General features: G+C 36.6%; 1 protein-coding gene across 1 annotated transcript in view; it reads left to right on the top strand.

Annotated features, from left to right (window-relative positions):
• The window catches only part of ADAMTS20 (ADAM metallopeptidase with thrombospondin type 1 motif 20), a 103,699-nt gene that overhangs the window by 34,660 nt on the left and 45,190 nt on the right, over positions 1 to 23,849 (top strand). Inside the window, exons 9-19 of the mRNA XM_075704757.1 lie at positions 431 to 577; positions 1,219 to 1,360; positions 2,712 to 2,816; positions 14,522 to 14,667; positions 16,062 to 16,243; positions 16,340 to 16,476; positions 17,616 to 17,733; positions 20,654 to 20,749; positions 22,016 to 22,182; positions 22,293 to 22,422; positions 23,514 to 23,640. Coding sequence (XP_075560872.1) covers positions 431 to 577; positions 1,219 to 1,360; positions 2,712 to 2,816; positions 14,522 to 14,667; positions 16,062 to 16,243; positions 16,340 to 16,476; positions 17,616 to 17,733; positions 20,654 to 20,749; positions 22,016 to 22,182; positions 22,293 to 22,422; positions 23,514 to 23,640 — 1,497 coding nt within the window. The remainder of the gene's footprint in view (positions 1 to 430; positions 578 to 1,218; positions 1,361 to 2,711; positions 2,817 to 14,521; positions 14,668 to 16,061; positions 16,244 to 16,339; positions 16,477 to 17,615; positions 17,734 to 20,653; positions 20,750 to 22,015; positions 22,183 to 22,292; positions 22,423 to 23,513; positions 23,641 to 23,849) is intronic.

Below are 23,849 nucleotides of genomic sequence, written 5' to 3'. Positions count from 1 at the left end.
TGCTGATGTGCTCTGTAGTTTGCTTTTGTTACTGAATAGTAAGAGTTACAATGTGCATATCGGGGTAAAATGTTATGGACAGTCTAGTGAAGGCCTGTATATTCAGTTGAGGAGATGGGTTGTTTAAATAAAGTGGCATACTCCCAAAACACTGGAATTTTTCTGGTCGGCTAAAGAACTATGTAATTGTAAAATTCTTACTGTGCCCAGTGTAATTATATAAATAGGACCATTTTAGAAAAGGAGAGAATTTTGGAAGGCATTCTTAAGATATCTATTGCCATAATGTCAGACACTCATATTAAGTGAGTCCCATTAAATTTTAAGGCATTTTCAAACTCAAAACTCAAGCATTTTGCTGCTACAACAAGAAGAGTTTCAATTAATTACTGCTGAATTTGTTTTGGAGTTTGTCTGTTTTGCTTCTTAGATTTAATGTGCCTCATGATGACAGCTTTAAATGTAAAGAAGCTGGAATTAAACATCAATACCATGTGATGGCTCCAACTTTAAATTACCATACAAGTCCATGGACCTGGTCAAAATGCAGTCAAAAATACATCACTGAATTTCTTGAGTAAGTATCAATATAATGCTATGGTTTTTGTGGTGGTTTTTTTTTTGATTTCGTGTCTTTCTGAGAAGTATTTTAAAAGTGTTGCTTAAATACTGATTTTGTGGTGGTGTTAAGTTTAACCACTGATTTGTAGAGCCTCAGATTTCCAGAAAAATCATCTTTGGATGATTCATGGCTTTGTTAAAGTTGCACTCCACACATAAAGCTAAGAAATTTTTTTTTCTTTTTTTTTTTTTTTTTTACTATAGTGGTGTTGGTTATTGATAAACTCTTTAGTATGATTTTAGTAGGTCAGAACAGACAAACTTTATTTTAGGAAATTTTTATTTAAAAAATAAGTGGTAGGTATAATTTAGGCAGTACCATATTTTTTTCCTGTCAGAACGTGAAAATGAGTAATGACAGGCATAAAGCAAAAAAACCCTTAAGCTTTGTTTGGTGGATATAATGGAAAAGCCAATAAAAGAAAATCAAGTGACCTGGTTTATTTTATTAATTTTAATTAAAGTTGTTATATAGGGATGTAGGCATGCAAACCCATAACTCCACTGAGAAATGTGGGTGTAAGTGTTGTGTGAGTAAGCTCCCATTGAATTAATTAGGAGTAATTTGTTCATGTTTTGTTTCTGTTTTTACAACAGTACTGGTTATGGTGAATGTCTCCTAGACAAACCAAGCGGGAGAATATACGATCTTTCCTCTCAGCTGCCTGGGTCAATGTATGATGTCAACAAGCAGTGTGAACTTATGTTTGGTCTTGGGTCACAGGTGTGCCCATATCTGGTGAGTGAACAACAGAATCATGCTCAATCTGTACTAAAAAATTACTGAAAGGTAGGTTTAGAAATGAAACTTCTGGTTTTGGAAGAATTTTATCCTGAAGTATGTCAAAGTTCAGGTTCTATTTTGTTAAAGGGGGAAGAGTTCAGTGGAGAGCATTGCAGTTCCATATGCTAGAAATATATAGAATTAAAAAGTAGGATTAATTCATTTTAATTTGCACATCTGTGAATGTGATTGTAATTCCTTTAAAAGATCTAAAGCTGCATAAATTAAGGCTTCCTGGAACTACTGAAAGGGAATTATTTCAACACTTTTTACAAATGTTTTCCACATTATAGCCCCTATCTTACATTAGCAGGTCTTTCTTAACTGCTTCTTTTAGTGTTTTTTACAAACTTTTAACTTTAAAATCAATATATTAAATTCAAATATTTGTTCCCAATGTTTTGTCTAAAGTGTAGATTCCCTCTGTTTTCTCAAAGTGTTAGAAAATATTTTCAAGGCTGTTAGAGTGTACATTTTCTATACTTAACCAAAATGTCATTAAAGCAAAAGTGGGATCTTGGAAGAAAGCTTGAGTAGATTAATGAACTTAAGTTGTATTTTGAAAACTTAATATGGCCAGTGCAATATAAAATAAATAGAAATATAACATTATGACTTTGTTACTGTTGAGATGTCACACAGTTAGATTTTGGACCAACTTGTCAAATACCGCTACAAGTATTGCACAGCTTGCTGGAGCTGCTTAAAGGAGAGAATTTAAGATCAGATTCAGACTGGATTAAGAGGAGCTGTTGGTGAGGTAAAGTGTTGTTTAGGAGAAGTCAGGCTTTATGGGAATATTACAGAAAAGTAAAGGGGGATTCAAAGACCTGAAGATGGTGTTACTGACGACTGCTTTGTAGATTTTGTAATCCGTAAAGGTTATTTGTCCGTTAGGAGTCTTGAAATTTGAAAAGGAGGCTTTCTTCTTAATTTTCTAGTCAGCGTATTTTTAAAAATAATTCCAGTTAGCATCTTTATCTGGGGATTATACTCAAATTGTGCTGCATAGTATCAGCCGTAAGCTCTTAAATGTTTTTTTATTAAATTATCTACTGAATTAGAAAATCAAGTTATCTATTACTTCTAATGAGATCAGTTGCAAATGCTCCATATTCCTTCCTGGCCTTATGCAAAATCCATTTTTTGAATTTTTTTTTGTTTTGGCCGGGTTTTACCTGTGAAAAATCATAGTACTAATAGCAAGCACTAAACGCGCATAGTATGAGAAACCAATATAAATATACCAACTACTGTCTAGAACGGTATTACAGGTACAACAAAAATAATCTTGTTTGCTTTTTAGAAACAATGCAAACGCTTATGGTGCACAAGCACAGAAGGTGTTCACAAGGGTTGTCGTACTCAGCACATGCCTTTGGCTGATGGAACAGTTTGTGGTGTGGGAATGGTAAGCCTTCATATATTTCTTGGTACTTGTATATGGCAAAATTGTTGATGTAGATAAGAAAGATCAGTGCTTGCTGCGTGGCAATACTGCACCTGTAGCATACTGATCATGTACATGCTATCTACCTGATTTTACCTGCAGTTTCTCTTAGTCCTGTAATCTTGTGACATAAATAATATAGGTTGTCTGTTCAGAATAATGATAAAAGTTTACAGATGCAGCACTGGTTAAAAATAGGTGGAAAGCCTCAGGGGAAAGTTGCCATCTTCCCTTCTGTTTCAAAAACTTGAGATCGTTCATAACAAGTTTGGTTTTTTCCTCATTGGTAGTGCTCCAAAGATGAATTTCCTGGAAATGAGACAGTGTTTCCCCCAGTTTGTCTTGCTGAGGCTGTTTCACTGAACCAAAATGAATTAAGTATGAGTGACTTAGATACAGGAGTACACTTCTTTGGAAAGAGAGAGTCTTTGGATTAGTATCCTGGTTCCAGTAGATATTTGTGTGTTGCTTCTGTTTCAGACAAAGTATGAACAGTATGAAATTGCATCAGGGGAAATCCAGATTGGTGTTAGGAAAAGGTTCTTCACTGAGAGGCTGGTTGGTCCCTGGAACAGGCTCCTCAGGGAAGTGGTCATGGCACCAACCCTGTCAGAGTTCAAGGATTGTCTGGATGATGCTCTTAGCCGTATGGTTTAGTTTTAGGTAGTCCTGCAAGGAACAGGGAGCTGGACTTGATGATCCTTATGGGTCCCTTCGAGCTTCCTGTTTGACATGTTCTGTGATTCTCTGAAAGCATCTGTCAGTACCTCTTCTCTACTCCAGTAAGTGCCTTAGCCACACATAACTCACACTGATATTGTGTTTTGTCTATTTTAACATAATTCAGGATACTTGGATCTGTTCAGTGCTAAAAACTAGGAGCTCTCTTCTCACTTATACCCTAATACGTAGGACTCTGCCTGGCTGTATGAGGTATGAATTGGTTGCTTTGACACATAAAAAAGAAGAAATGGAAGCTGGACTTCCTACACCCTGCTCATTGGTTTATTTGGTAAAGAGTATTTGGGTGATGAGAGGTCAGCTCACTACTTCCTAATCCAGCAGGTTGGTTTTGAGTGCAGATCTTGATCTGTAGCCTCTGACAATATAACCTTTCTTGGGCTGTCCATAAGGGTAATGAATATCTAATTAGTAGATATAGTCAAGGCACTTACACAACCTTGATAGAAACAGAAGTAGTGGTGGAGGCTCATTGAATCCAGAGTTATCAGTGAAGATTTGAGGGTTTAGTTTTGGATTTGTATGTAGTTTGGGAAGCGAACAGAAATTAGGTGCTTGAGTTCTTTGCTGATCTAGTCTTTGGCTTCTCTGTGTCTCAGTTCACCACCAGCAAATAGAAGTATTTTATTACCTGTCAGGGGATTCTGAGAAGAAATATTTCAGAGATTTTTGACATGCTCAGATATGCCAGTGATTATCTTAAGTATGGCTGGTTTATTATGTTGAGCTGCTTTTAATAGTGTGCTTTGGTAGCTTCAGGGGCTGTGGGAGCAATGTTAATTTGTTTGTTTTGATAGTTTTATAGGTTCAAAGATTATTAAAAAATATCTGGTCTAATTTCTATGTATAATAGGCTGCTACATTTCACTCAGTTATTACTAAATTTCCCCCAGTAACTTTCAGTCTTTATGGGGTGTTTTTTTATTTCTCTGTATTTGGTAAGACAGTAGTAGTGAGGAATTTGAAAATACTGTCTTAATGGGTAACAATTTAGTTGGTAAACTGTCTCAGTCAGTTTCTTCCTCTCTTGCAAGATTAGGAAAAGTTATTTGAAGGTTACAGTGGAAGCTTTGCTTGATTAAATCCTATGAATGCAGCTGGTGTTACAATGTTTAACCCATTTTCAGTCTGTCACTGATCAGAAAGGAAGTTCATCTTTATATAAAACTTCATGTGTAATCTTTAGTTCAATTGATGTGACTCTAATTTGCCAACATCAGTGGACTTCTTTTATATAAGAATACAAAACCGTATTTTATGCAATTACTGCAGTGAAACCAGTTTTCTCTAGGAAGTGAAGAGCTAATTACAGTCATTATCTCTGAAAGATGTAAGGAAGAACAGCAATTAATCTGACAAATTGTCATCTGTTTCTGTCTAAGGGACAGCTCCTTTCAAGCTCAGTCAGCAAGTTTCTGTTGATGTTAATGGGAATAAGACATGGTGACTAGTTATTGTAATTTATATTTGCTGGCAAGCTAAATAGATTTATATTTGGCATTTGCAGCGTTATTGCTGTGATGAATACAGAAAAGATCTGTTTAAGGCATTTGTAATTTTAGTATCAACTTTTTAAGCTTAGATTTGACAAATGAGTTTATTTTCACAGTAATTTTTAGTTTTTCTTCAGCTTGTGTGTCTGATTAGTGGACTGATTATGGATTGCTTTAACAGTCCTTGTGTCTTTCCTTCCACAAAATACAGGAAGAGAGAAATCTAGTAATATCAGACTCTCAAGTGAATGAGCAAACAGCTTTTCCTGAGTGCCTGCGCTTCCTTGGAATATCTTCTTGCCGTATGCAATCTATGAGCATGCACGCATTTTGAAAGAGAACCGTGTTTTATATGTCTCATGTTGCGCATACCTGTAGAGCTCAGTGACTTCTTAATATATGTAATGCTAGTAGTAGGCACGGGTGGCATTTTCTTATTAAAGGGAAAATGCAGCCTAACATTTCAGTGTCTTACAGAGAATAAAGAAAATATTTTCTTGGGAATTTGAACATTTCCTGTATTAATTCTATAGATTTAATATTATTAATTATTTAGAACTAATATTACTAAAATATTTAAAAGAAAACTTTAACTTTTACTTCAGTTTGCTGTCTTGTCAGATTTCTTTGAGCTGATCAAACTGTACTTTGTTCATCCTAGATTTACCTGCAAAAATGAATTAGATTTGCTTATTGGGCTTCTGCTGAAGTATCTGAAAATTTGTCTTCACCTCTTCTTTTTATATATTCTGAGTGCTTAAGTCTGACAGTAGCCTATAGGTAGTGATTCTGCTGTGTCTGAGAGCAGTTTCTCACTCCATTGATATTCATGTTGTGTCTCATCACTCTGGTTACTTCTTGTTTGCCTATTTCGCTTCACAAAGATCCAGAGAAAACCTAAGCTTCTGCCAGCTCTTCTAACATCACACAGACCTTCCCTGAAGCAGAGGATGCAGCCTTTAAATTCTTTGGCCTGATTGGTGCTTCAGAGACAAAATGATAGTAAATATACCTAGACATGGCGTATGTAAACATTTACTAGTTTTGCAGCGGTGAATTTCTACACACCATAGGACTATATTAGTTGTGGCTTGACAGTGTTTCTGGTGGTTTTTTGTGAGAGGTATTATTAAATACAAAGGTATGCATTCCTGGATTGTCTTCCTAAATACAATTACATGATATAACCAGAATATAAAGTCTTTATTAAAGTGTTATTTTTATTGTGTTATTTTTATTGTGTAATGAGACACAATGGCATGAAAAATATTAAATGGTTAGTGCTTTTTTATGTCTTGTCTCTGGAATCAAAGTTACCATGGCATTATCTTCAGAATTAAGAACTATGCCATATGGTTAGGCAGAGGTAGCCTGCTGAGTGGATGCCACGATGAATTTCATGTATGCAGTTGTGATTTTTGTTGCTATGGTATAAACTATATGTACAAATTAAAAACATAATAAATCACAGTAAGGACAGTATTTATATGCTGCATTGAGGACCAAGATGCCAGAGGAGGCCCCTGTGTATTACAAGATGTATGAGTTATTTTCTATTAGGACAGAAACTGGAATGCTTTAATTGGCCTGGTTTTCTTTCTCTTAACTGTCATAATTCTTCTTGCCATCATCTTCCAGGTAGGACCTATTTTGGTGGATGTTTAGGAAATGTGATCAACTTAGGGTAGATCTTTTTGCCCTGCTTCCTCTTAGGTTTTCTTGTTGCATTCTAGTTGGAAATTTCTTTGTGCTTGGAAATATCTGCAGACCAGCAGGTCTTGGTATTATCTGTTTGAATTGTGTTTTCAATTACTTTCTTTTCTTTTACTATCAATTTCTTTTATTTTTGGGGTGACTATTCAAGGGTTTCTGTAGTGAGGAATTTACTTGCATTTGTACTCTGGGATAGTACAAAAGATTTCTCCTCACCTTGAACACAGGAAGTTTTGGGGTGTTTTTCCTTTCTTTTTGAAATTCCAAAAAATAAGTGAGTTTGGAGAGTGATTCAGATTTTGGCATGTTGAATATCTTTGTTCATATTTAAAACAAAACAACTAAAACATAAAATAATATTAGTGGGTAGAATCCCTAGATTCACTGGATTTGTTCATACTTCTAAATCTACAGGGTACCAGTTTTCACAGTGTGGTTGATGTCATTCACAGAAAAGACTTAATCCCATTTTATGGAGGACCTCATTAAAAGGAGTAGTAAGCTAGTAGTATTATGAAAAAGAAATATTTGCACTATTATGTGTAATCAAATTGGTTACAAGCCAACTGATGTACAAACTCTCCTTACACGTATCCATCTCCAACTTACGCCTGGCTCAGAATCATCGCTTCTGTATAATGAAGTGATTCGGTTTTCAGCAGTGTAGTTTACATGATATTCCAGTAATGGCAACTCATCTGTTGGAGTTGGTGATGCACATCTGAGCCAAAAAACGCCACCTCCAAAGAAGAATCAAAGAAAATGGTGAAACCATCTATCTTCTAGAAGTGGCATTCTCAGAACAAGTCTTTTTTTGCTATGAAAGTAACAGCAAAAATAGCCAGTAAAGTGTCGTCTTTTTTTTTATTATTATTTTTTGAGACACTCAGAAGGGTTGCACTCTGGATTCCTGAGCAGTATACAAATATGCCCATATTCCATTGATTCTTTGGACATTAGAAGGAAGAGGTAGGAGGTAGCTATGTGATTCTGACCCAAAGTTTTCCATGTCCTGGAGCTGTCCCAGTGTTCTACATAATGGCAATTTGCTACTTAAGCACCACTGAAAAAACAGATGTCAGAGAAGTCTGGAAAAAGCTGTTTAACAGTAAGAAGGAATCCACATGATACAAATAACAGTTTGATTGGAAAGCATGCGCCTTGTGTGCATGCGAGAGAAATGTTTATTACTTCTATTCACTGTAGACATATTGTATATTGAGCTAGTATCTCTAAAAAATATCTAGAATAGCTATCGAGTGAATTAAGGTTTCATCCTAGTCCCTTTATAGCCACATAAGGAGAGGGATACAGGGATAATTGAGAATGTGGATGCAGACCAACAAATGATTGCTTTGATCAGTAAAAGAAGTAGCAGTCTCTGATTCTGAGGTATGCTTGCTGCTCTTCAGTTGTAGGTTACTAGCCATGTATTGATTTCTTTTAAAAATCATTGCATTGCTTGAATCCCTCAGGAATATAATACATAAAGATAGTTAATCTGAAAGAATTATATTATATATTATACATATATTATATATTATATATTATACATATATATCTGTAAAGTAAGTATAACAAATTCAGATGGCTTTTAACAGAGTTTTTTTAACAGAGTTGAGTGATGGGGGATGTGTTAACCATCTGGGAAGCAGCAGCAGGTCTGATCTTTTGAATGGACAAACAGAGTAAACTATTTAAGCGCTCAAACTAAGAATTTTTGCTATAAACTGGGATTTTTGTAAATTAATTTTCTGATGAGATGTGATTTCAGAAAAATTAAAAGTTTTCTGTGGAGATATATCAAGGGAGAAATAAAGTATGTAGATTCTTTGCAAGAAGTAAAATTGAAAATGTTGAAAAAAAATTATTAAAATATTGTGGGGTTTGTAGATAATTAATGTAATCTGAGTAATAAATGTAGGCTTGTCTGAGAATCCACGCTACGGAGATAAGAGTCCTGAGGGCTCGTAGTTACAACTTCAGTTAGACATTTCTTCAAGCTCCATTTTGTCTGTCTTGTATACTTGTTTTCCTAACAACTCTATTTTCACTGTTATTATATGCTCTAGGCCCCACTTCTCATCTTGGTTCTTTGAGCAATGTGCTTTCTTGACTATGTATATTACAGGAAGAAAACAGAGAGCAGGCATAGGGCTAATGTGCAGCAAAATGTTTCCTTACATCCACCTGCAGCAGACGAGGCAGAGAGAAGTCTGTAGCAGTACATTCATTCAAGGGAATGAATGGGAACACCCCATAGACATAAATATGGCCAGAAACAACAGTTCTGAGATCTGTGGGCTTTGGCATTCATCTGAGTGGGTATTCTTATCTTCATTCTCTGCTCATGGTGTTATGTAGTGAATCTATGTAACTTCTAAGATTCATACTCCTTTCCCAGCAATATGTGATTGGAATCTACTTTGAGACGGTTTATGCTCAGACCTCAGCTACAGGCCAGATGCTTTACAGTGAACTGGTCTTATACTGCAGCACTGTGTTTTGTGTTTATCTGATTTGTGGCACTAGCTACGCCCATTTTCCTTCCCCACATTGAATCAGCTACAACTTTGTCTTCCTGTGCTATTCACTGGCTCATAGTCATTCTCAGGGCCCTGTCTGGATATCAGGAATGAAAAAACTGTATTTTTATAAGGCAAAAAGAAATCAGAACAATAAACTTGGATATTTGGAAGGCAAAATACAGACCATCATGTCCATTTCTGCAATGCTTTGTCCTTTTCATTTTCTCCTCATACTTGTCTTCGGTGTTCAGTCATCATCTTTCCTTTTAGAAGCACCCGCAGCTACCAGCAGCATCCATGGCAACATGTTGGTGTCTGGAAATAGATGAATAGCTTTTCCTGAGCCTCCTCATCTGCAAGGCTACATGGGACTCCAACGCATGAAACTATTTCCTCATACATTGAGCATCAGTGTTTCAATCTTTGCCCCAAGATCTTCAAAAATCATGTGTATCTCTAAGAGTAGCCTGGAAAATACAGGCAGTAAGAATGAACTTGGAGTTCTTTTCCTGCTGTGAGTTATACCAGGCTGTGTATGAAGTACTTGATTTCAGAAGAGCTCTAGTCCTGTTCTGCGTGCACCTATCACTCTCCTTGATTCAGTCAAAATCGAGCATAGCCTGGCAATTAATGCTTTAATAATTTCTTGCATAGAATCATAGAATTGTTTAGGTTGGAAAGACCTTTAAGATCATCCAGTCCAACCGTTAACCTAACGCTACCAAGAACACCACTAAACAAGTTAAGGGTAAAGTAATAATTAATTTCATGTTTCCTGGTTTGGTGGCTGGATTATTTTTTAATGAAAGTAAAACTAGGAATCATTAAGGTTGGAAAGGACCTCTACGATCACCATCAACCCAACACCACCATGCCTATTAAACCACGTCCCAAAGTGCCACGTCTACCTGGTTTTTTTGAACACCTCCAGGTATGGTGACTCTCTGGGCAGCCTGTTCTAATGCTTGACCACTCTTTCATTGAAGAAATTTTTCCTAATATCCAATCTAAACCTCCCCTGGCGCAGTTTAAGCCCATTTCCTCTCGTCCTATTGCTAACTACATGGGAGAAGAGACCAACACCCACCTCACTACAACCTCCTTTCAGGTAGTTGTAGAGAGCGATAAGGTCTCCCCTCAGCCTCCTCTTCTCCAGGCTAAACAACCCCAGTTCCCTCAGCCGCTCCTCATAAGGCCTGTGCTCCAGACCCTTCACCAGCCTTGGTGCCCTTCTCTGGACACGCTCCAGCACCTCAATGTCTTTCTTGTATTGAGGGGCCCAAAACTGGACACAGCATTCCAGGTGCAGCCTCACCAGTGCTGAGTAGAGAGGGACAATCACCTCCCTGCTCCTGCTGGCCACACTATTCCTGATACAAGCCAGGATGCTGTTGGCCTTCTTGGCCACCTGGGCATACTGCTGGCTCGTGTTCAGCCGGCTGTCAACCAGCACCCCCAGGTCCTTTTCAGCCAGGCAGCTTTCCAGCCACTCTTCCCCAAGCCTGTAGTGCTGCATGGGGTTGTTGTGACCGAAGTGCAAGACCCGGTACTTGGCCTTGTTAAACCTCATACAGTTCGCCTCAGGATGAACTGCTCCATAATCTTCCCTGGCACCGAGGTCAGGCTGACAGGCCTGCAGTTCCCCGGATCCTCCTTCCAGCCCTTCTTGTAGATGGGCGTCACATTGGCAAGCCTCCAGTCATCAGGGACCTCCCCTGTTAACCAGGACTGCTGATAGATGATGGAGAGTGACTTGGCAAGCTCCTCCGCCAGCTTCCTCAGTACTCTCGGGTGGATCCCATCTGGCCCCATAGACTTGTGAGCATCCAGGTGGCGTAGCAGGTCGTTAACTGCTTCCTCCTGGGTTATGGGGGCTTCATTCTGCTTTCTGTCCCTGTCTTCTACCTCAGGGGGCTGAATACCCTGAGGATAACTGCTCTGGCTATTAAAGGCTGAGGCAAAGAAGGCATTAAGTACCTCAGCCTTTTCCTCATCCTTGGTGGCAGTGTTTCCCCCTGCATCCAGCAAAAGATGGAGATTCTCCTTGTTGTTAATGTATTTGTAGAAACATTTTTTATTATCTCTTACAGCAGTGGCCAGATTGAGTTCTAGCTGGGCTTTTGCCTTTCTGATTTCCTCTCTGCATGACCTAACGAGATCCCTGTACTCTTCTTGAGTTGCCAAAAAAATGGCAAAAATGGCTTTCCTGGAAATTTAGCAAGTTCAATAAGCTATGAGATAAGTGCCTGAAGTCAGTTTATCAAATTATAGTTTAATCCATAGGCAAGAGTCAAACTTCTTATTATAAGCAGATGATTAATAAAGGCAAATCTGAATACTTGTAGGTTCATTGATCCCAAATTTTAACCATTAACCCTCCCTCTTATCTCTGAAGATATAATAATTACATGTGGATTTGGGTCAGAATTTCTGCCTTTTTGACAGAAAACCAACTGTTGACCTTGGCTAGAGCAGAGTTGCTACTTGCTGCAATCAGTGTGTTTGGAATTATGAGTGATACCCACTTTACATGATGCATGCATTATATTTGCCATAACAAGCGTAGGAAAAAAATTCTTAGCAATTAGATTTAAGTTTATGAAAGTTCTGTATATCATTGTATTCTCAGTGAATCAATGATTCAGGCAAGCACAGAGGAACATCTGGAATGCGTCTGGTGCTGGAGTTCTTTACTGTGACTTCATCATGTTGCTTCTGTAGGAATGCAGCAGAATAATAGCTGAGACAAGTTTGTTGAATAAGCTATTAAAATCCCAGATGTGAACATGTGCTTTGCATTTTTATGGATCAAAATAATGCTGTTGTGGGTATAAAATTTCATTTTACAACTCTGTCTTTTCCTGAAATCTCCCTTCAAGTTATTGTAAATGTTTTTACAGATGGAAGAAGAACATAAACTCTAGGTCAATGTCCTATATTTGGATACAGTATTGATTTTGTGAAGGGGGATTTAGAATCTTCAGCCTATAGTAGTAAAAAATTATTTCCTAACATGTTAATAACAGTTCTTGGAAAGGCAAGGTCTTAATGTTTCCTCATATTTACCTTATGGCTGCACTGTATACAAGTCTATCGTTTATTGCTAGGTACTAGGTGCTAGGTACTAGAAGGTTTGGGTACCTTTGTAAGGGTAAAAAGTAATTTATTTTGAAATTCAAAAAAAGTAATAAAAACTAACAGTAAGTACTGCAGTGAGAAATCATAGGCAGATATGCAGTGGAATAGAGGTGTCTTTTTGGTGTTAAGTTAAAGCATTAGTCTTCACATCAAGCGAGTGATGATCGGTCAAATTTGCTGGATCATTTAAATGATTATATGACAAGATAGATCTAACTTTTGTTCTCTCTTTCTCTTGGGCTTGAAAATCACTTTGGTCATATTCTTAGAGGAAGGCATTCAGGGCTTGAAAGATACAACCCATGTGCCAGAGTCAGTGTGACGAAGAATTATACAGACAGGCAATTTTATTGGCAGGTTGGATTAGGAACTCGGGCAGAACTCAAAGGAGAATCTGATTCTGTGACCAATTCCTATTCTGATTGCAAAATGATTGTTAGCATATGAGCATAAGTATCAATATAACAAAAGCATATACTAATTTGGAAAAAAACGATTCTAGGAATTATTTTATGCCATGATAAAACCACAGAACAACATTTGAGTTTTGTGCCATTCAGTTATATTCAGAAAGACTGCACACATCATTTCTGTGTGTTCAGCAAAATTTATGTTAATTGATAGTTCCTGCAATAAATTTGAACATCATCATAACTCTTGAGAAATTTTACGTAACATTGAAATTAGTTGTAAAAAGGGGTGGAATCCTTGAATTATTTTATCTTCTGTGTATCAGAGGTTCTTAAATTGTTTTATGTGCCAGAGACTTTAGTTACCAAAACCCTTCTAGACTTTAAGATAATTCGAAGCTGGTTTGTGTCACACAGAGCAGAGAGGCAAAGCCTAAGCTTCAGAAGTAACAAGCAGTTGAGTTGATACAATCTGTTCTGATGATTCTAGTGACTGATCCATGTATGTACTGCAGGGAAAGATGGAATAAGCCATTCCCTGTCAATACGACTAGGAGAATCCCTCCTGCAACAAACCTAATGATCAGTCTAATCCTGAGTCTGCAGTCAGTCATCTAAAATAAAGAATTCTCTCTATTGTGTATAAGCACTGACCCCGGGTAGTCCATCCTGCCCAGTGTCTTGTCTCCAGATGTGGGCAGTCTTTGATGCTGCAGAGGGTGTTCGGAGTCAAGGACAAAGTTGAGGACACATTATCCACATAGAAGTCAGCAGGAGACATAGTGCTGACATTATAGTATCTTGTAAATATTCTATTTTAGTATGTAAACTGCCACAATGTTGTGATCAACTATCCCACTTGGGATTTTCTAAAGCATACAAGTGAATTAGAATTCCAACTGCTGTAAGTCATCAATAGGATTAGTGCTGGTAATTCCTGCAGGTTCTTTGGAAAAAGTCACACATGCACCAATCATAAGATTATCATTTAGACTTTTTAGTCATGTACTTTTTGAGTAACCACTGAAGTGGATAAATACTTGCAGAGTCAGGGACTTAGATACTAAATACTTAGAATCAAGAGACTGATCACTTGATTTTTCTGAAAAAATAGGTGGTAATTACAACTTTCTATAAATAATGCTTAAAAATTTGTGTGCTTTTCCCAAACAATCCCACTAGCTCTTTTAGCTTTCAGGATGCTCAAAATACCCTGAATTTCTTGGTGGCGATTTGCTATCATACCTTTTCACTTATTGTATCAGCGTGGATTTCCAAATTAAACTGGAAGAATCTCATACATGCAAGAAAACTATAAATATATTTTGAAGTTTGTGCATGAAAACATATCAGGAATTCAAGATCAGAATTTTGAGATTCTTATATAGGCGTTTGAATAAAGTGACAAGACCTAAAGATATATTCAGCATCCAGTAGTTTTCATAGGGAGTGAAGAACTCTAGACAGCATTTTTGAAAATATGACTACTGGGTAAGCTATCTTAAAGGAATTTGAACATTTTAGAAAATGTCCAGACCCAGATTAAGAGCAGTGAGGTCTTAAATTTTGTTCTTTCTGTGCCTAAAATATACAATAACCTTTTGCTTGACTTAGAAATTTTATTTTGTTTGTCAACTGTGCAGCACTGCCGCCATGGAATTTGTGTGAGCAGAGAAATGGAGATGCGTCCTGTAGATGGAGAATGGGGACCATGGGGACCTTATAGTTCATGTTCAAGAACTTGTGGAGGTGGAATCAAGAGCACCACCAGGCTGTGTAATAGACCAGAGTATGTTTTTTATTGTGGTTTACATTAGTGCATAATGAAGATATTACGACATAACGGATTGGTTCAAAACAAAATGAAGGTATTGTGGGTTGGGCAAATTAGTTTAAAGCACCAATTAAAAAAATGCTTGTTTCGGCCATGTTTGAAAAGGGAGATAAGTCTACAGACTCTAATATACAGAGAACTTTTAGATTACTCGTCTCCACTGTATCATTCATATTTATAGATACTTCTAAACACTTATTTTGGTAGGGTCTTTTTTTCTAGCTTTACTCTAAATGCTGATGGTTTCTTTAAACATTGAGATGCTTTCTTTGGAGTAAAAGCTGCAAAGAACAGTAAATTGATTCCCTGGTTATCTTTTTACTGAAACACTTGATTTGCTTTTATTTAAGGCTTTTTCACAACATCACCCCCAGTAATGCCCACAAGGAACACTGGTTACAGCAGAGTCATTTACAACTTACCTTTATAATGAGAAACTTCCCTTGACTGAATAATTCAATGTGGATTTCATTCTCTGTAATAAAAGTCAATGAGAACTTTAGCCTTAACTTTCCCAGAAGCAAAACCATAGCTCCAGCCTGGGTAGTTTCAGGTTTTTCCTAGGAAGTCATGTCATCTTGATATTATCAGCGGGATAAATGAACCTCAATCAAACAGTCTCAGGTTATTTTATTTTCTCTGATGAGTAAGAGGTGGTACACTAGATTCCCATTAGATATGCCTCTGTGAGTCTGTAGTAACTGATAGTATCAATATGCCATTGATTTATTCTTTTTTTTCCTCCCCAAGAACCTGCTAATACTGAAGTATTGTGTAGCAGGGGTTATAACAGTTAGGAAATGTATTTTAGACTTTACAGTAAATGGGCTGTTTTCCACAATTTTCCCTTCTTAGTTCTTTTGATCCCCAAGCAAAAACTCATATTAGGACCACAGAAAATAGTGTGTCAGCTCCTAACTCTGTCTCCTTTCTTTGTCACTCTGTAAAATAATAATTTCAAATTACTGGGGGAGGTGCTGCTTCTCTAAAAATAGGGCTGTAATCCCAGATAAGTTGATGAAAGCATTAAAGTTAATAATGCTTTTTCCTAGGCAAAATAATTATGAGTGTAAGAGTAGTAAAAATGTGATAGACATTAATAAACATCAGTAGCTTGATTACCACCTTCCTTAGCAGTAATATTTTACATGGACTTTTTATTTTCTTCACATGAGTATAAATGTATGCACAGTGCGATAGAAGACAAAGAGTGTGCGTGGGAAAGTCGGTAAAAGATGGCAGAATGCTGTGTGAGGTTTTCACCTTTACATCATCGGCTCAAGCCACTTTTCATGGAAAACAGCAATTTTAGAAACTGAAAATGTTTTACATTTACCTGTTTTTGTTAGACCAAGAAATGGAGGAAAGTACTGTGTTGGCCGTAGGATGAAATTTCGATCATGTAATACTGATTCATGTCCAAAAGGCAAAAAAGATTTCCGGGAGCAACAGTGCTCTGAATTTGATGGCAAACACTTTAACATCAACGGTCTTACGTCTGCTGTTCGTTGGCTTCCGAAATACAGTGGTAGTAAGTAATTATAACTTTTTTCAATCAATGAAATAGAAATGTTACTTCAATTTAAGTTTTAAAACAGACAAGAAACCTGTTGGATTTTCTTTCCAGTTTCTATGAAAGATCGCTGTAAACTTTTTTGCCGAGTTTCTGGAACAACTTCCTACTATCAGCTGAAGGACAGAGTTGCTGATGGTACTCCCTGTGGAGCAGAAACCAATGACCTTTGTGTTCAAGGCTTATGCAGGGTATTTAAATCTAAACTTATTAATTATTAAAATCAATTTTAACAGATGGTAAAATAGATATTAAATATTCATCCAAATAACCATTACTGAAAATATGTAAAGCAAGATGTTTTGAATTTACTTAAGTTAATTTTAATCCCTACCAAATTAAAGATCTGGAAATGGAGGCAATTAAGTGATGAACATACAGTTCAGTCTGAAGACCTGCAGTCTTTCCTCATTAAGCCTGATATGTGAGAGAGTTAATATTGTCCAAGTGAGCAGAGAGAAACTGATCCAAAATTGGCATAAAGGGAGGAAAGAAGCATGCTGTGTGTTTATTACCATCATATTTCTGCTATCAAAGAAGTAAAATGTAGAAAATCTAAGGGTAGCTAGATTATGTATTTATTATTCCATTGCAAAATCAGGAGGAACTGACCCTTGAAAGGGATCATTTCAGCATTCTTTGGTTAGTACCAATTATGGAAGTGCCATAAGATTTTGTTGGCAGAAGCAAGCTGATACATTATAATAACTCAAAACTTTTGTCAAGCCCAGGTTGTTCTGCTGATTGCAGTGAAACTGAGTAAATTCAGGACAAAGAGAAAATGTAGCCTTTTTTATAATGTTGAATCAAAAGGAAAGAGGAAATTCCAGAAAATTGTCCTGTTTATCATAATTTAAAAAAAAAAGGAAGTTTAAGTAAAGATACATAAACAAAAATTGTACTTATTAACCAGCATAGTCTATGTGTATTCCTTTGCTTATTTTGCAGTAATGACAGACTTTAAAAGAATTGATGACCATGTATACATAATACTGCTTTTAAGATTCCAAGACTTTTTAATGTAAATATAACTTAAAATTTATACGCTATGTTGCTATTTTTATACAAAATCTTTACATACTGTTAATGTAATCTTATACTGTTCTTGACATATTAAGTGAATTTGGATTGTACATTGTTAGTACAACAGCACTATTGTGTTTTGCCCTTATATCACAGCACCCAAAACCATAAAAGGCTTTTCATGAATTGCCAAGGAAGACCAGATACAGTGAACAAGAATATTTTTGGGGAGTGGGAAGCTTATATTGTTTGTTTTCATTGTTTTCCATTGGGCTGAATGACACAGGGCTATTGTATTTTTTTGTAGCAAGCAGGCTGTGATCACATTTTGAATTCCAAGGTGAGGAGAGACAAATGTGGAATCTGTGGTGGTGATAATTCTTCATGTAAGACTCTTGCAGGTACTTTCAACAGTGCTCATTATGGTATGTTTGGTTTTTGGATTTTTTTTTTTTTTTTTAAAATCTTAATGTACATTTCAGTATGGCTTAGAAATTGGTTTACATCTGAGGAAGTGGGATTTCAGTGTATGTTCCTTAGGGCCTCTGCCAACAAAAAAAGTCTCTGATTTTCAGCCACATGTGCCCTCTCAAGGATGCAGAGGCAAACACTGTGACACACTGACCCATTCAAGGGGGGGAAAAAAAAATCAATCTGCTCTAATGTCAAAACAAAAGGCACGAATACGATGAGGGTAAGATTACTTTAAAAGGAAGAATGCTTCCTTCTTTGCACTTTGCATTCTCTCGTCTGAAACTATGCAGCTGAAGGACTTACTTATTCCAACATGTCCTTTTCGTTGTGTAAAGAGATAGTGAGAAGTCTGTGGTGTGAGCAGCTGATGAGGTTTCTTTTTTCCTATAGTGAAAAAGATAGCCTGTGAAATGTGAGCCTTCTCTTTCCAGAGAACGTGGGCAGCAACATTTATGTTCTTTCCTCTTCATTGGCATGTAGTGAATGAGAAACTCTTCTGAATAACTCTGGTAACTTCTTTTTCTTTGATTTAGTTTCTCTAATAGAGCTGCTGATAATTCTATATGTAGCCCTTTCTGGGAAGTATGGAGAGGCTATTGTATGCATGTAGCAATGCAATTCAGTCGTTAGAGTATAGAACATAAAGACAGAAGCCTCCAGGCTAATATCAGATTCCCAGAGGCTCCTTCATGCTGCTTCACTGGTTGAAAGAGACCACAGGCGAAGTGAAAATTATACCTGGAGAGCTGCCAAATAGGATCTTCACAGAACAGAGGAATTGCTAGTCAAAGAGGAAAGTATGCCCAGTATCCTGCTGGATTTTTTTCCCCTAGCAGAGGGCTTGTGCCAAGCAAAAAGTACCAAAAAACTTAAAGGTGGGATACAGCTACCCTTCCCATATAAATTAGACGTAACTTTTCTTGTATGTGTTTGTCCTGAGATGTTGGAAGAAGACATAGTCAACTATTCTTATTAGAGATTGGATTTCTGAACATGTGATCAAAACACTGAAGGAAAAGAATGTATTATTTTGATAATTCTGGGTAAAGGACTGTCAGCGTTCTTGTTTTCTACCACTATGAAAGCTCTTCTTGCTTATAGGTAGCACATGAATTATATCACAAATACATGTGATACAAGTGACCATTACACTGAAACTGCCATTTATACAAATATGGTTGAGACTGTCACTCTGCTGCTTATCAGTTCTGTATCATCATAGACTTATTTGCTCCTAACTGAAGTTGGGGGAAAAAAACCCCAACTTTTGGGGATGAGGAAAATTTTAATTTATTTTTTGGTTTTAGACTTAGTTGAATGATTTAAATTATGTTAGAATTCTTGGAATTACAACGTATAAAAGATGATACTGAATTGTACTACTGGACCGTATGCTAAACATTTGGGATTATCACTCAGCTGTGCTCAGGTAGGAGTGCAGCAGTGCAAACAAGAGGGTGTAACTCGCTGACCACTAAAACTTCAGTGTCTGTGGGAGGCCTATGGAATTCCTAAGCTACTGACTGAAAACACTGTCTAAGGAAACATTATTTTCCGAAGAGTTATGAGTTATACATCACAAGATAGGTATGCCAAAGTCTGTGCACTTGGTGGTTGTCTTTTAACTTCACCTGGTCCCCTTCCATACTGACACGAGCCATGTTACTAAGGAAGAATTTGGAATTATGCAATAGCAGCCTGTGGTGCATGCTGGTATTCATACAGTTATAATGTTGTCATTAAGTGTTTAAACAGTAGTGAAACAATTGTCAGAAATTCATTACAATGGAATACTAACTTCCTTGGCTCCCAATTTAGGAAATGGTAATCTAATTATGTACATGTAATTATTATGTTGGCTATTATTATTGCATCAGACTAGAGTACCTGAGGATTTCCTGGCAAATGGTCATTCTCAGTGCCTTACATATGTGATCTAGTCCCCTGTGTATTCTTGACAACATGCTATGCAGTTTTGCCTATAGTCCTCCCATATTTTGTCTTCTTTCATTCTATTACCACAAGGTCTTCAGCATGTGAGATGAGGGGCTTTTCTGAGTGTGTTTTGGTTTTCTTCCCAATATGGTTTAGTCTAGTCTACCCTTGATTGGTTTAGTGTGGACTTGGTAGTGTAGGTTAATGGTTGGACTGGATGATCTTAAAGGTCTTTTCCAACCTAAACGATTCTATGATTCTATGTTGGAAGTGTGACCAAATGCTGTGCGTTTATCCAGCTCATGCAGCGTGTCAATTTGCAATTGCAGTGCTGCCCCCAGCTGGTAAATGTGATGGACCTGTGATTAGTTTAAATGTTGATTTAAATGCATGGCATAGTTTGAATAGATTAAAAGCAGCGGGAAGTTAATGAATTATGAAATTGAAAAGGATATTGCCATTTAAATTTTTAGCCACAGAGGTGGGTCAACTAACTAAAGTTAAATCCCAGCAAGACTGTTAAACACAGAAAAATAAGTGGAAAAGTTAGCGAAGATTATATTAATGCTTCAGATTGCACATTTGTGTTTATTTGTTTCCAATGCTTGCCATATTGAGTTTTTCTTAGACGTAAGGATCCTTTTGAGTTTGTGATTAGCATCTGTGAGAAACAGCTTTTTAAAACAGAATTTTAGTAAGTTATGAAAACAAAACTTCAGTTCAACTGATTAAAAAACAAACCAAAAAACATCAATAAAGAAATTTAATATGCATGAAGGTAGTCACATTTCCTTCCTAAAACATGAGGGCATTCAGCAGTGGTTGTCACTGGCGCACTGTAGGGTTTTGTGAATAAAACTAGTTAAATGTATGTTCACCTTTACTAATATTTGACTATTTTTGTATGTAATAAATTTGTGTATAATTACATTGCAGGTTACAATGTTGTAGTAAATATTCCCAAAGGAGCAACAAACATTGATATTCAGCAGCACAGCTACTCAGGGAAACCAGAAGATGACAACTACCTTGGTAAAAGCCTCCTGTGTGTAACATTGATGGAGAGTTTTTGTGCTCTTGCCAGAGGTCTGCTCTAGACTTACATTGTCAGAAGTCTGATAAAGGCTTTAGAGCAAATGTCTAATTACATTGTATCATCATTTGCCTGAGTCTCTCTGTAGATGTTAGTTTTAGGAAAAATGAGTGAGATGCTGTTAGGTTTCTAATTCTTAAACGTGTGTGTTCATTTGTCAGAATAAGAACTGCATCAATAAGAATTGCATCATTTTGTCAATTTTTGACTTTGTTGTGGCAATGTTAATTAAAACTCCGCAAGTGAACTCGGGAATAATGCAGGTATTTGTTCTTTTAAATCTTGGAAGCATACACTTTGTTTATAAACAAAGCAGTCTGACATTCAGCAAACTTATCAGTTGTCTCACATTTCTCTCTTTCTGTCATGTCTGAGCATAAAGATCACATGTTGATAGATTTGCAAGTGTGTGAGAGGAACAAAGAATTCACGACCACATTGTACCAAAAATCTTGGTGGTTCTATTTTACAGTACTTCTATTGTATCTGAAGTGCCTGAGAGAATATTGATGCATATTTTCCTTCTGTCTCTTCTTCCATTACCATCCTACTCAACAAACTTAAGAGCATTCAGAATGTTTTCCTTGCCACCTGTTGCCCTGTTGTTGCACATGCATCTCACAGGACACAGAAACAACCCACACCCCCTCACACTAGCTACCATTTCAAATGTAGTAATGCCTGAATAGCATGCTTTTACTAAAAATTTTACTTTATTTTTCAATTTAATTTTTAACTTGTTATTCATCTTTATAGCTATAATAAATCAGTTGTTATTATTATAAATGCTTAATAATTTATTTTTAGTTTAAAATTTACTTTTAAAAGCCACTTCACTAGAAGTAGCTCTAGCAAATGCAAGAATGTGGGCTGTAGAACAGGCCAGAAATATAGGTAATAATTGTTTCCTTTTACAGTAGCAGAACCTAACCAAATTTAAAAGCGATGACTGCAGTCAACCTTTCAGCAAAACGAATATTATTAAAGTTGTGTTGTTAATGCAGCGAAAATCCATGACAGCTGCTCAGGTGAAAGTTACTAGTGGTTAGGATTGTATTCATGCATTAGAAACTAATAAAAATTTAAAGTATTACACATAGACTAAAATAAAGATAAGTGTTGATGAGAAGATATATTATTAAGAATTTGTATTGATAGAACCTTTTAATAGATGTTTTATTTCCAATATTTTATTTTACTTATAGCTTTATCTGATATTCATGGAAATTTTATCTTGAATGGAAATTTTGTTGTAAGCATGTCAAAAAGAGAAATCAATGTACAAGGAGCCATTTTTGAGTACAGTGGTTCAAACAATACGATAGAACGAATTAACAGCACTGATAGAATCGAAGAAGAGCTAACCTTACAGGTGCATGTTTACTTTTTTTCATAAGTTTGAAAATTTGCTACATGATCATTATGTTCATAATTATATGTTCAAAATCACTGAAAAACAGCTATCATTTTATCTCAATTAAGGTTTTGTGTGTAGGGAATTTATACAACCCTGATGTGCGTTATTCATTCAATATCCCAATAGAAGACAGAAGTGATCTGTTTACGTGGGATCCTTACGGACCCTGGCAAGACTGCAGCAGGATGTGCCAAGGTATCATGAATTCATTTGTCACCAGAACTACAGACCTGATGGCATTTAGGAAGTCTTAAGTACTCAGATTTTTCACCCCTACTTGTAGGGAAGAAACTCAGCACTCTCAGTAAACTATAGCTGCACAGAGCCTTTGAGGGCAGAATGACTTCTGATTTTGTTTTGCTATTTTCAGTATTTCTGCAATGCAATTCTATATTCAAAACTACATTTGTGTTCCTTTCTTTTGTAGCCATAGGAGTGGTTTATAAAAAAGAAAAGTTGAATCAAGTCTAATGCATCCTTAGAAAGCAGTATTGTATATCTACTAATATGTATTAGGCTTCTAGTACCATATTTCCAGATGGTCACCGACCAATTTGTCTAGTATGTTGTTTTTGGTGTTCTGCTACTTGGGGTGAAGCCATTTGAAGATATTTTTTACAATTTTTTACAATTTCGTTATTCTATAGGCCATTCCAGTGTAAAAATAAACCCACAATATGTATGAAGTGTATACATAAAGTGTATGTACACAGAATTTTGATAGATACTCCTGTTAGCAGGTGCTAGAAATGTCTGTACCTGAGGTAGGTGATTGAGTTTCTTCTGGTTTTGAGTCAGGCTGCAGACATGCTCATGTGCTAGAGAAGTAAAGCGTCTGTCAACTGTGATACTTTTCCCCTCACTCCAGATCTTTTAAGTACTTTGTGATCAAATTTTCTGCTTCCTTAAAGAAAAAGATCACAACCTCTAAGTTGACATGGTGGTTTGGTAATTTGGTAATTAGCAAAGGACAGATGTGATGCATTTGGAATACTTAGCCTGATGACTAAATGGACTGTTGCACTTCTGCAGTTTTCTGGAACTTCATGATCATGAGATCACTGTAGTACAGCTGGGAGATGGCAGGGGTGACTGGAACAAGGTTGTTCGCCACCTGGAATGTAGTCAGCTGCACAAAGCAGCATGTTTGTACAGAATCTGCTGTATACAAAGATTAGTGTTAATGGGGTATCTCAGTTAAATTCCTAAATGATGAATGGAATCCATCAGTGTAAAAAGGCACTCTTATTTTAGACCTTTATTCACTTGTTTGGTTCTTTTTCAAGGTATTCGAAGAAGAAGAATGACATGCATACGTAAAAGTGATCATGTGGTAGTGTCTGATCAAAGATGTGAATTTATACCCACTGTACCAGATGTCTTTGAGGAGTGTAACACAGAGTGTGAATTAAGGTAAAAAGAGGTTCCTAACTGATGGAGCTATTGTGGTCTTACATATTGTTGTTGATAGATACTGAAACAAAATAATTCAGATTGCTTTATCCTCTGTCTCTCCGCCCCATCTACCTGCCTCATCCCTGCTGTCTCTCCCTCCTTTCCTCAAATCTATTGGTATAATGGGTTTATACATTAGGTTTACACCTCTGAATCTAAGTAGAACT

The sequence above is a fragment of the Pelecanus crispus genome, chromosome 1 (assembly GCF_030463565.1).
Source record: "Pelecanus crispus isolate bPelCri1 chromosome 1, bPelCri1.pri, whole genome shotgun sequence".
NCBI lineage: Eukaryota > Metazoa > Chordata > Aves > Pelecaniformes > Pelecanidae > Pelecanus > Pelecanus crispus.
The sequence above is the reverse complement of the archived record's forward strand: the minus strand, read 5'-3'. Positions and strand labels throughout refer to the sequence as shown.